Genomic DNA, 13,405 nt, shown 5'->3' on the forward strand with positions numbered 1-13,405 from the left:
TCTCCCACTATATGGAGGGTCCATGCCAACTACAGGACCATGCCAATGATCCATACTTTGAAGCTGTGCCATCTTGGGCTTCCATATTCATTTAGTTAGGCTCTGCAGAGCCTTCAGTATGTCTAAAGGTTCTGGAGAGATGGCACAGTAGTTAAGAGGTTAAAGTGTGTCTCACTTTTATGGAGGATTTAAGTTCTGTTCCCGTACCCATGTCAGGTGGCTAGTTCACAACTCTCTGTAACTCTAGTACCTGGAAACCCAGCTCTCTGGCTTCTATAGGAAACCCCCTACCCTGCCCCCCCCCCCATACAACAGTCAGTTCTCATTCCAATGGCTCATTGCTCCAGCCTTACTCCTGAGGCCTGCAGTATCCTGCCCTAGAGTCTGGCCATGCCTTCTCCTGCCCCTCCCTTGCCTCTGCAGCTATATTCTAGTCATATTTCCAATCCACTCTCACAGCCTCCGGCCTCAGCCTCCCTGTGTCCTCAGCCTCTCTGTGTTTCCATCGTCCTCTGTGAGGCTTGCCTGGGCTGACAGGGCCGTCATCGCTCTCCTCCTGCTTGTGCTTTTCAGAACAACAGTTACTACTTGATATAACATTGCTGTGTGACCTGCTTTATCACTGTGTTTCCTGCACTGGAAGATGAATCTAGGGACAGGACCTGACATGTCTCTCGAGTTTTTGTGTCCAAAATGTGCTGATAATAGGTGCTTACTAAACATATGGACTGAAAGACTTCAGTCCTCACAGCAGTGAGATGAGACTCTTGTCTGATTTTCTGTGGTGGTTTGAATGACAGTGGCTCTAATAAGCTCATATATCTGAATGTTTGGTTCTGAGTCAGTGGAACTTTTTAGGAAGGATTAGGAGGTGTGGCCTTGTTTGGAGGAGGTGTGTCACTGAAGATGGCTTTTGAGGTTTCAGAAGCCCTTGCCAGCCCAGTCTCTCTGCTTGCTGCCTGAGGGACTAACCCTCTGAAACTATAAGTAAGTTCCCCCAACTAAATGTTTCCTTTTTTATAACTTGCCTTGGTCATGGTGTCTCCTCAAAACGATAGAACAGTAACTAAATTGGTACCCAGGCACCGGGGTATTACTATGATGTTGTGAGGTATCCATCAGAGAAGGCCACTCAGACACAGTGGTTCAAGCCAATGGAAAGTCTTTATTAGACTTCTGCCTAGGCTTTTGGGACCTGAGTGTAGTCTTGAGTCTTTTTCAAGGTGAGCTTTTTTTTGTTGTTTTGTTTTTTTGAGACAGGGTTTCTCTGTGTAGCCCTCCCTGGCTGTCCTGGAACTCACTTTGTAGACCAGGCTGGCCTCGAACTCAGAAATCCACCTGCCTCTGCCTCCCAAGTGCTGGGATTAAAGGTGTGCGCCACCACCGCCATGCTCAAGGTGAGCTTTTAAGCACATAATTTATATCTTGGACTGACATATTCAGTTAACAAGATCAGTTAGTCAGAAGCAGAACTACAGAAGCCAAATAACAAGGTTAGTCCATTTAGGGACTTTCCTAAATGCTATTTTGGGGGAAATATGGAGGACTTTGGACTAGAAAGCTCTAAGAAGGCTATCAGAAGGCTCAGTGGACTATCCTGGTGAGAGCATGGGAGACAGAGCAGTGTGGACTGTGGAGGCCTGACATGTGAGAGGTTTCAGAGGCGGTCGGAATGCCTAGGGTAGAGACCTTTCATGTGATATTTTTGCCAAAGAATGTGGTCACTTTTTGCCCTTGTCCAAAAAATCTGTCAGACACAAAATTGAAGAGTTTCGGACTAATGTTGTTGACAGAGATTTTAAGAGAGCTTCATGGAGGCCCAGAGAGGCCATTGCATGAAGCCTTGATTGCATTAGAGACCCTGCTGGATTCTGGAGATGCCAGAGTTGTGGGATACCTGGCAGAGGGCATACTGGGGGTGGAACGGGAGAGGGAGATACAAAAAGTTATCCAAGCCCTGGGACATCAGATGTGGAGATGTAGAATTTGGAGTCTCACATGCTGGTTTTCAGTCTCACTGGTCCAGTATTTCCTATCTTTCTCTCTTGAATGGTAATGTATACTATGCCATTGTATGTTGGAAGTATATGATCTGCTTTTTTATTTTATAGGGGGTTTATAGTTAAGAGATTGCTTTGAGTTTCAGAAGAGACTTTGGACTTTGAAATTTTAAACAGTGTTAAAATCATGAAAGACTATGGGGACTTTTGAAGTTGAACTCAATGCATTTTGTATTCTGTGTGGCTATGAGCCTGTGGCCAGGGAGTGGAATGTGGTGGTTTGAATGAGAATGCTCCCCCCAACCCCAAATCATTGAAACAAAACATTGAAAGTTTTGTTCCTAGTTTGTAGAAGAAGTACAGCTTGTAGGAAGAGGTGTATTACTGGAGGTGGTCTTTGAGGTTTCAAAAGCCCTTGCCAGCCTGGCTCTCTTTTTGCCTGTTGTCTGAGGATCAGGATGTAAGCGTGTGGGTTCATGCCTGCCTGCCTGGTGCTGCCATGTTCCCCTCCATGATAGTCATAGACTAACCCTCTGAAACTGTAAGCAAGCCCCTCTTTAAGTGTTTTTTCTCATGGTGTTTTATCACATCAATAGAACCCTAGCTGTCTCCTTCTTATAGAGAAACTAAAGCCAAGCGTCATTGGTCTTTTCTGCATCAATCATCTGGCCAGTGCTGGCTCAGAAGCCCTCTCCTCCTCATGGTCTGCCTGACACCGCCATGATGTCCACTACAGTCAGTTAATCTGCCTGGGATGGCACTTGACTCCACAGGTTCATAAGATTTTTCCAGTTTCCTTTTCACAAGGCCTGGTACTTCAGGTGCCATTGTTTTCCCAGTCTGCTTTGTTATTCTAGTCTACTGGAAAGTCATCACTGGAGAGGAAGCTGCCTTTTTACATGTCCTGTGGCTAACTGCACCAGAGCTGCACTGTCCATTACTCAGGGGACATCACCCAGGGAAGCTATATCCTGGTTTTCCTCTCCTTTCCTCTCCCTCCTTCCTCTCCTCTTTCTCTGTCTTTGTAGCAGGAAATATTACAAAAAAAAAAAAATGCAACCCATGCTACGCAGACAGGAACTAGCAGGTGGGCCGGCCTGTTCTCATCTCCTGAGACTCTGACCAGAGCTCCAAAATCTCTCCACCCAGGATGCTAAGTTCCCACTTGCAGGTCGTTTCCACGCCAGCCCCATGCTTCCCATGGCCTTTTGGGGTACACTTCTTGTAAACCCACGCTTTGACACTGTACCTTTCTCTCTGAGTCACCACATGAAGGAAAACACCACACACACTTAGTTCAGGATCAACAGGTAATTCAGTCGCTGGATGCAGCAACTAGAATCCTTACCTTGTAAGCCATATCAAGTAAAAATCCTCCAGTAGCAAATCGGTTTGCCATCTAGACCAGGGGCCACTTATAGCTACATCTTGTCTTCACACCATCCCTGTCCAAAAGCCCATACCTCTCTCTGCCTCTTTCTCGCCCAGTGATTGATTGCTTTATTCATTAGAAGGGTCACAGGAAGTCTGAGTCAATCCTGGTTCCAGGAAGCTCCTCTTCAGGAAGCTGAATTAGCATCAAATTCAAACAGTACCAGGCTATCCACAATACTTCTTGCTTTTGGTTAGTTTTGGTTAGTTTTAGTTAGAGGTTGGGGGCTGGGGGTGTAAGGATTAGGATGTTAATGCCCAAGTTTCAGGTACCCAAAGATGACCACGGAGCCAATTCTGATAGAAAACACAGAAGGGTCTTTACCATGGCTTTCCAGCAAGGTCTCTCAGACTGTTAGCACTGCAGTGGGTCTGAATGAGAGCCTAGGGGTCAGGGTTCTTATTGTGGTTACAGCAAACACGGGGACTTTCCTTACAGATCAGCAAGTTTATATATATATATATAAAACAAACATTCAATATATATATATATATTTTTTTTTTTTTTTTGAGACAGTTTCTCTGTATAGCCTTGGCTGTCCTGGAACTCACTCTGCAGACCAGGCTGGTCTTGAACTCAGAAATCTGCCTGCCTCTCCCTCCCAAGTGCTGGGATTAAAGGTGTGCGCCACCATACCTGGCTAGCAAGTTAATATTTTAAAAACTGCACTTCTGGCATAATATGCAGGAATTGAACAGGAGGACAAAACCACCTGACAGACAGGATGGCTAAGTTGTCTGTTCTCTGCAGGATGTCTTAAGTTATCTCTGTGTACCTCACCCTGCTATTGTAGCCTGACTGGCTGTTGCTAACGAGGGGTGGGGGTGGGGGTTGCCATAGGATACTTGCTCAGGATGACTCTGATTTTCTACCTGGAACTGGAGTTTAATCCCCGGTCTCGAACAAAATGGAGTTTCTCTAAAAAAAAAAAAAAAAGTTGGCTGGTATGATGGTTTGTATATGCTCTGCCCAGGGAGTAGTAGCAAGTAGCACTATTAGAAGGTGTGGCTTTGTTGGAGTAGATGTGTCACTGTGAGTGTGAGCTTTACTACCCTAGTCCTAGCTCCCTGGAAGTGAGTATTCTGCTAGCAGACTTCAGATGAAGATGTAGAACTCTCAGCTCCTCCTGCACCATGCCTGCCTGGATGCTGCCATGCTCCTACCTGGATGATAATGGACTGAACCTCTGAACCTGTACACTAGCCCCAATTAAATGTTGTCCTTATAAGAGTTGCCTTGGTCATGATGTCTGTTCACAGCAGTAAAACCCTAACGAAGACAGTTAGGCTTTACAAGAGACGGAGGTATTTCAGTTTGTTCATTATCAAATCTCCAGGAACCATGTTTAAAAAGGGAGTTGATTTTTCTTTAATTAAAAGTGTGCATGAGAAATCTCAAAACCACTGACATGATTTTGACATGTCATGACATGTGACATGCTACATGCAGCTGATGCATAAGCTTACAGAGTTGGAAAAGGTTCCCTGGAGCTGGGCAGAGTGGTGCACACCTTAAATCTTCACCCTTAGGAGGCAGAGGCAGGCAGATCCCTGTGAGCTGGAGGATAGCCTGCTCTACAGAGTTTCAGGATAGCCAAAGCTACGTAGTGAGACTGTGTCTAAATAATAGAAAGAAAGGGGAAGGAAGGATGGCCTGCTACGTGAAAGTGTAGGGAAACCCTCTTAGAGTTACAAGGGATGATGAGCACGCACGCCTGACAGCAGTATTTGAATCCTCGGAATGTATGTGTGTGTGCACATGACAGCAGCTGCAGCCTGCATTCTGGAAGGACACAGCAGTCAACAGAACACAAATGCTTTAATGGAGGGAACTTTTTGTGAGAGTATGTGAAGCGATGTGAATAACCTTAATACATAGAAAGACAGAAATGTCAGGAGGAAATTCAGCATTGGCAGGAATTAGTTGTATCTGGCCAATGTGGATAGACATCACCATTTTTTTTTTTTTTTAAAGTCAGGCACTTGCTGTGTAGCCCTGGCTTTCCTGTAACTCACTTTCTAGACCAGGCTGGCTTTGAAATCAGAGATATGCCTGCCTTTGTCTTGCAAGTGCTGGGATAGTGGGTGAGCCACTATGCCCGTCCTCATTCACTACTACTAATAAATGTATATATAACATTCAGATGTTTGAAGTACCATGATTTTAAAGTCAATTCCCTATTTCAGAATTTTGCTGCTATAGCAGATGGTCCAATATCTAGGCACACTTCTGTAGGTGTCTTAGTTGTATTGTCACCTAGGTCTCTGTAGAAGTTGTATATGACTGTGCTTCTTCTGTGTTCCTCAGGGCTCTGTCAGTGATGAGCTCATTCCCTACCTAGGAGGTGACAGCTAAACCCAGGGCATGGCCCCCGCGGGGCCAAGGGGAACTCGCTACTTTAGCAGTATGGGAATAGCTAGTAGTTCCATGCTCTGTACATCAGGTTGTGTTTCCTGAATGCAGTCATTTTGCTCTGAATTTTATGTTAGGGAAGAGGGTGGTCTGTGTTGCTCTTAGGAGCACATGCTAAGCATTTAGAGAAGAAGACATAAATGTCCATAATCTACTCACAAATGGCTTGTAACTCCCCTGGTCAAGGCCTCCCATGACTGTGTTTGTCACTGTTGGGCTGTGGTCATGACTCCCATGGTTCTGACTCGGCTTCTGTTGCTGTAGTTTGGGGTTTGCGTGGCTGTGGTTCTGTGGTCCTGGCCTCCTGTGCTCCTGTGGCTTGGCTTGTGACTTCAGTAGCTCTGGTCGTTGATCTCATGGCTGTGGCTCTGGCTACAGCCTCCCTTAGTTCTTGTGAGCTCTTAACTCAGGAGTACCATTGGAAGTGACTGCTTAGTGTTCTGTGAGAGGTTGAGGCTGTTCATTGGTAGAGGGATCTAATGGCAGACTATCAGTTATGCTCTTTTATACAGTACAATATTAGCCAGCAGCTTGTTTACTTACCATGGTCTTGAGAAAGCCCTCACATGACGGCTATGGTTTGTATGTGAGAATTTAGTGTGGTACTGTTAGTAACGTGTATGTATAGTTATCATCATTTTTGTTTCTTTTTACCTAACCGGCCAGTTTCCCATGTCATACCACTTTTTCTTGGGGTGTGTGTATAGGGGGGCGTACAGTGTTCTGATAGGCCCCGCCCAGGCTGTAACATTCATCCCAATGCAGTGGTGTGTGATGACTGGCTGTTTCTCCTGAGAGCCTTGCTCAGTGCAGAGTGGCCCTGCCCCTGGAGTGAAGAAAAGCATTGCAGGTGTGGCCAGTTGCCTGAGGTCTGACTAGTGCTTCCTGTTCAGGCCCTGTGCTGGGTGAATTGGTGCCTGGAGACAGACAAGTGGGGAATGGCACTGGCCTCCCCTTGCAGGCCCTATCTCTGTGGACGTACCTGACAGCTCTGGAGGCCATACACTGCTGGGGAAGGATTGCTCAGCAGCAGCCTTTGAACAGGTTAGGCATGGTCGTAAAGTATCGTGACATTGGTGACTTGGTGAGTTTTCCTTGGGTATTTATTTGTCTTGTCTTGGACACTGCATCCATTCTAGTCAGAGTAGAGAGGTAGAAATGGAGCAGGTCTCTAAAACACAGGTTCTCTGTGTTGGGAGCAACACTGTTTGTATTTTTGTTGTTTTGTTTTCCTGTTTGTGTGTACATGTGCACTTGGTGTGCATGGGCATGGAGGCCAGGGGTCTATGCTGGGTGTCCCTTCTGATTGCTTTCCATCTTTTTTTTTTTTTTTTTTTTTTTTTTTGGTTTTTCGAGACAGGGTTTCTCTGTAGCCCTGGCTGTCCTGGAACTCACTTTGTAGACCAGGCTGGCCTTGAACTCAGAAATCCGCCTGCCTCTGCCTCTTAAGTGCTGGGATTAAAGGTGTACGCCACCATGCCCAGCTGATTGCTTTCCATTATGTTTGGAGACAGGGTCTCTCAATGACCTAGGGCGTTCACTAGGCCTGTCTGCTGCCTAGGAAGCTCCAGGGATCCCCCTGTCCTTCCTTCCCGCACTAAGATTAAAGACACATGCTGCCATGCCCAGTGTGTTAGGAGTGTGTTGTGGATCCATGCTCAAACAGCAAGAGTTTACCCATCAACCTGTGCCCACTCCCACTGATGTGTCTGAGGAGACCATCAGAGTACAGTTTCAATGTGACAGCCTAAGCTGGCATCAGGATATGGTACAGACACATGGCTGGTATGTTGTCATTGCCTGGAAATTCTGTAGTAAACCCGTAAGCAAATGGCCAGGGAAGAGAACATCTTATTTTTCCATCACCCTGACTTGGGTCTTCTCCTAAGTGTCATTGCACACACTCTGCTGGTCCCCACTGGACAGAAGCACAGGGGAGCTTTCCAAGGTTCCCGAAAATGTTGGCTTCAAGTCTCCTGTTTTCAAAAGGTCTTTGTGCTCCGAGCCTGTGTGGTGCAATTGAGCCAGGTATGGTAGTAGTACATGGATAACAACCCAGGTGTATATATAACAGAAAAGGTGGCAGTTGTCTATACTGCCCAGGATGGAGCTCTGTGCTCTGTGGGCCTACAGCATTCGCTAGCCACTCTCCCTACATCATGAGGACTGGGCCCAAAGTATGCAGATGTCACACAACCCTTGCCACCATGGGAAAAGCACAAGAGCTGGGATTCTGTCAGGTGCCTCATTGTTCTTTGTACCATTAGTGGCAATATTCCCCTCTGCCCTGGGAGGGACAGGGTGCTTACTGTCCTGCTCATGGCCCTTCTATTGGATTCTGAGGGTGCTATGCTGTGGTCAGTTGCTCTGTGCTTTTCAGCAACCCACTAATGTCAGACCACCTTTAAATTGTGCCAGGAGCTGGCTATAGTTCTGTGCCTAGGCCCTGGCTCTGGTCACAGGGAACACATGTTGCCATTTTCCTCCAGTGTTTTCTTGGTATAAGGCTTTTGGGTGGCTCAGTGTAACAGCCTGTTTCCTTCTCTCTAGAGCAAGTTTGGCATGTGACTGTTCAGCCAAAGCAGTGGGCCTTACTTATGTCCAGGTGTTTGGGCTGTGCATGCATGTGCTGGTACATGGACCTGTCTCTGTCTGCATTAGCTACATTTATCATTACCCCCTCAACTGTGTGCATGCACACACAATTTATTATTGTTATACCAGACATTCTGCATCTCTTATTTTGAATTCCTACCATGTGTACTGCAGGGTCTGAATGTGTCCCACAAGGTAGGTTCAGTCAACCAAATGTCAGAAAGGCCCATGGCCCTTCTCCCTGTCTCAGAGGCATGTGGTGACTGACACCTGGTTCCGTGTGATACACTGAAATGGGTAAGTTACGAAGTGACCTTGGCCCTGGTCAAATGAGCATCTGCTTTTGGTTCCATCAGTGGCATCAGAGTCTGTGTGCTGCTGTGGGAGGGCCACACCCTTTGCTTTTCAGTTTGTGCAAGAGGGCAGTGGAATGGGGTGGCCATGCCACACTCCCTGCAAGTTCACAGAGCTGCCTCTTAGCTTCTGAGGGCCAGCTCAGGGTCTTAGATGGGTTTGTGGACACATCTCAAGTGAATAGTTCTCTACCATGTAATTTTGGGGAGGTAGAGACTTCAGAAGAGAAGTCAAACTTTATTTAAATGTGAATAGTAGTGTCTCTATCATGGAAAATTTAAAATATTGTATCTAGAAGTTTTTAAAATTAGAAAAATAATTCATAGTTGAAGCAGAAACCAAGTATCATAAATATTTCCAAACTAAAATGTTCCTCTTACTCCCTGCCTTACCTTCCAAATGACTGTGATCAGTTCTGCAGCTGTAAGTTCAGCGCATACTCAAAGGGAGGGCATGGTCAGGGTTATAGGAGGGATATGGTAGGACAGCCAGCAGAGAAGTTTATCCTGTCTCTCATCAGCAGTGAAAGTAACTCTGAATGTATTAAGATGACCTGAGCCGGGCGTGGTGGTGCACGCCTTTAATCCCAGCACTCGGGAGGCAGAGGCAGGCGGATTTCTGAGTTCGAGGCCAGCCTGGTCTACAAAGTGAGTTCCAGGACAGCCAGAGCTATACAGAGAAACCCTGTCTCAAAAAACCAAAAAAAAAAAAAAAAAAAAAAAAGATGACCTGAAACTGAAAGTAGTAGGAGAATCCACTTAGTTTCGGGCATGACAGGCTATGCTTTAGGGCGGTGGTTTTCAGCCTGTGGGTCGAATTCACACAGGGTTATCCTGCATATCAGATATTTATTTATTTCAGTAGCAAAGTTACAGTTGTGAAGTAGCAACGAAAATAATTTTATGGTTGAGGTAACACAGCGTGAGGACTGCATTGAAGAGTCACAGCATTTGGAGGGGTTGAAAACCTCTGCTCTAGGGTATTGAAGAGGGCAAGACATAAAAGCAGTGACAGACTAACAGGGTTACATCAGACACAGAGACTCTCCCAGCAAAGGAAGCAGTCAGCAGGGTAAAGGACTGCCCCCAGGATGGGAGAAAACACTTGCAAACTCTACATTCTACAAGAGGTTAGTATCCAGACTGCATAGGGAACCTCAGAAAGCTCACCAGCAAAAAACACAAATGAAACCAAAATAAACAGAGAGATGACAGGATTCATGACTGAGCAGTAGACCTGGTGGGCTTGTCCAGAGAAGGCATGGAGGAGGCCACGGAATGTGGAAGGATGCCCAGAAGTCATCAGAAAAAGGCAGCTTATATCCACGAGAGCTCATTAACTCCAGGAAAATGTCTGCTGCCACCAAGTTGAGACAGCAGCCACTGCTGAGGAGGCAGAGAATCTCTGTGTGTGCTGTAACTGGGCATGCTCCTTAGTGGGGCTGTTACAGACAACAATCAAGTCGTTTCTCAGAAAACCAGAGAACTGCTCTTTGTTGCAGTAGCCCACCCAGCATTGGCTATATCTCTAAAGCCAGAAAAGTCTATACTTCTACTTGTTGAAGCCCTGTCTGCAATATCGAGATATGGAAATAAATGGAGTGGGTAAACCATGCGTGGATAAAATAGGGCGTGTGCGCGTGTGTACGCGCGCACAGACACATACACACACACAGTGGGTTATTATTAAACCATAAAAAAAGAATGAAATCTTGTCAGTTGAGACAACTCAGGTGGAACCAGAGAGTATTCTGTTAGGTGAAGCAATCAGGCTTAGAAAGACATGTGCCACATGCTCTCTTTTGTATGTTGCATATATGGAAAGGTGGCTTCCTGGAGTGAGGGAGTCTGGGAAGAGAGATGGGGTAGAGAGGGACTGATCTGTGGAGAAAGAAGCCCCAGCCTGTGTTATGCAGAGGCTGAGCTCTTACTGCAGAGAGATTGGGAGGACTTTGCATGTTTTATCATGAAGAAATGATGATGTATCCAAGAAGACAGATATATGTAAGCTGATTTAAATGTCACCCACTGTACACAACTGTTCAGCCATTGTATGGTACCCCACGAATACCTAAAACTTCTGTTTTTCAAGTATCAGTTTACAAGCCTCTAACCCTGTATTCCTATTCTCTTGTAGAGTCAGATCACATTGATGGACATCCCCGTGTTCAAAGCCATCCAGCCAGAGGTCTGTACCATGATGTAATCCCACTGAGGCTCGGACTGGGGAGGGTAATCTGATGAAGTTCTTACAGATACCTGTGCCCATTTTGAGTTGGGACTTGGGTTCAGGTGAGAAAGTCCCATCTGGCCCAGTCTGGCAGGGCAGAGTGGCTGCTGCCTCAGTCTGTGCTGTGCAGCCTGCCTCCTTGTCCCAGGCACAGGAGGGCTGTTAGGTCTGGAGCTTTCTCTGTGCTGATGTTACACCCTGGTGGCTGCCTTGCTTCTGTTTTTGAAACTAGTTGCCACAGCAAACCTCACATGTTTATATTAAAAGCATATGTGCAGTTTTAGAAGCGATAAAGGGGAAGAGTCATTTTGGGTCTTTTTTTTTTTTTTGTGGTTTTTCGAGACAGGGTTTCTCTGTGTAGCCCTGGCTGTCCTGGAACTCACTTTGTAGACCAGGCTGGCCTCGAACTCAGAAATCCGCCTGCCTCTGCCTCCCGAGTGCTGGGATTAAAGGCGTGCGCCACCACGCCCGGCTATTTTGGGTCTTTAGAAGTGAGGAGGATGAATGACATCCTCTAGTTGGTGAAGAGGTTTTAGTTATTTTACCCAGAGTTCCTTTTCTTTGCTAGCAAGTAACACAAACCCTTTTCAGAAAGCCAAACTGGGACAAGAACCTTCCCACAGTGTCTACACACAAGGAAAGCTACTGGGTGTGAGTGTCCCTTCCATTAACTTCTACTTCCTGTCTTCCTCCCTCTCCTGTCTGCATGTGTGGTGGCCTCATGTGACCTCCCCGAGGGATCCACATTTACAGCTTCCCACACTGACAACATAGTTCTTTCTCTAGCCCAGTGCTGTCATGTGGCCAGTGTGCAGTCAGCTATGGCCAAGGGATCAGGATGAGCAGACACTGCTGATATGCCTGGCCGTGGGTGAGCTACAGGTGGGGAGACAGCCAGGAGGGGCCTGCCTCCCCTCCCCAGCAGTGTGCTGAGAGCACACTTATCTTTATAGTGACTGCCACTTTCAATGGAGCCAGAGTGCCTAGCCCTCTAGTCCAGGAGGAATCCATACTGCTATGCATGCTGTTTTCATGGTGATGCCACCTTTTCCTGTCTCATCCTAGTGTGGAACAGCTCACTGTCTCTAGCTAACAGCTCACTGTCTCTAGGTAACAGTCCTCTGCCTCCGGGAGCTTTGCTGCCTTCAGTCATATGATGGTTGCCTTCATTCTCAACTGAGTCTCTCTAGATCTCTTGTCTTTTTTCCCCCCCTCAGTTTTTTGAGATATCTTATGGTCTTAACATATCTCAGACTACCCTTGAACTTTCTGTCTAGCCAAGGATGACCTTGAACCCCTGATCACCCTGCTTTGGGCTCCTGAGTGCCAGGATTTCAGGTGTGAGGCTAGCTCTGATTATATTCTCAAAGCTTTGATTTGGAGCCCCTTAGATGTCTGCAGCTTTGTTCTGCAACCTGACTATCAAGCGTGATGACTCAGTCTGTCAGGTGGCCCTCGCTGTCCAGGTGTAACTGGGAGGCAAATCAGGGCAGGAGGGTGTCTGCCACTCCAAAGACTCATCAACAAGGGCCAGGCAGAACCCTTCTCTGGGGTACTGTACTGTAGCATGGAGGGAGCCTTGCCAGGTGACATCTTAAGGTTGTACTCAGACATTAAAATGCATTCATTTTCCTTTAAAATTTTATCTTGGAGGTATAAGTCTCTGAGTCACCAGGACAGCTGTCAAAGAATGGGATTCCTGGACTACCACCCCGGGACTTAATGAATCTGCACCTCTGGGTTGGGCCTGGAACCCAGTTGGTATTAAGGTGACTGTCAGAGAGTGAAGAGCCAGAGTCAACTGCTATGAATTATTTAGAGCCACCTAGGCTTGAACTGCTAGGGTCTATGACAAGTTACCCCCAAAATGCAGGACATTTCTCATTGTCAGACCATGGTTGGAAGGACCTGGGAGCCACCCCACTTCTTTGCTGCTGTTGTTATTGTTAGCGGACTGAAAACTGGAACTTTTCCTTTTGGGATGCCTGCCGTATAGTGATAGGACCACCCCAGGGTGGAAGGACATAAATAAGGCAGTTGTATGATGTAGGGCAGACTTCCTGGGAAGCAGAGGCTAGTGTGTGAGAGGAGAATGGGCTGGACTGCCAGCAGCTGAGCAGCTCTGGGGACCAGGCCTGAAAGGCCTGGCTGTGTGCAGAATGAAAACCAATAAGCTAAGTCCAAATCTTGGACTCCCTGCTGGGGGCTCCAACTGCATGGCTTCCAGTGGGGTCTCCTGTGTGCTCCGAGTGAGTGGTTGATAGCCAAAGCTCAGGACCCCAGCAGCACATTCTGAAACCAGTGGCAGTGGCTTTGTGAAACCCCAAGGCCTTTCAAGGGTATTGATTGAGTTCAGCCCCACATAGATAAAATATGCAGCCAA

The 13,405-nt window shown here is 46.8% G+C and overlaps 1 protein-coding gene across 5 annotated transcripts in view; it reads left to right on the forward strand.

Moving 5' to 3' along the window:
- Ralgps1 (Ral GEF with PH domain and SH3 binding motif 1) overlaps positions 1–13,405 on the forward strand; it is a 244,145-nt gene that overhangs the window by 38,468 nt on the left and 192,272 nt on the right. For 4 of the 5 annotated variants that reach the window (XM_085835002.1, XM_085835004.1, XM_085835003.1 and 1 more), the window contains exon 4: positions 10,930–10,980. The exons of the other annotated variant lie outside the window; for it this stretch is intronic. In XM_085835002.1, the coding sequence (XP_085691128.1) occupies positions 10,930–10,980 (51 nt within the window). The remainder of the gene's footprint in view (positions 1–10,929; positions 10,981–13,405) is intronic. 5 annotated transcript variants of the gene reach the window in all.

The sequence above is a fragment of the Mus caroli genome, unplaced genomic scaffold, assembly GCF_978045245.1.
Source record: "Mus caroli unplaced genomic scaffold, Mus_caroli_1 scaffold_2, whole genome shotgun sequence".
In the NCBI taxonomy this organism is placed as follows: domain Eukaryota; kingdom Metazoa; phylum Chordata; class Mammalia; order Rodentia; family Muridae; genus Mus; species Mus caroli.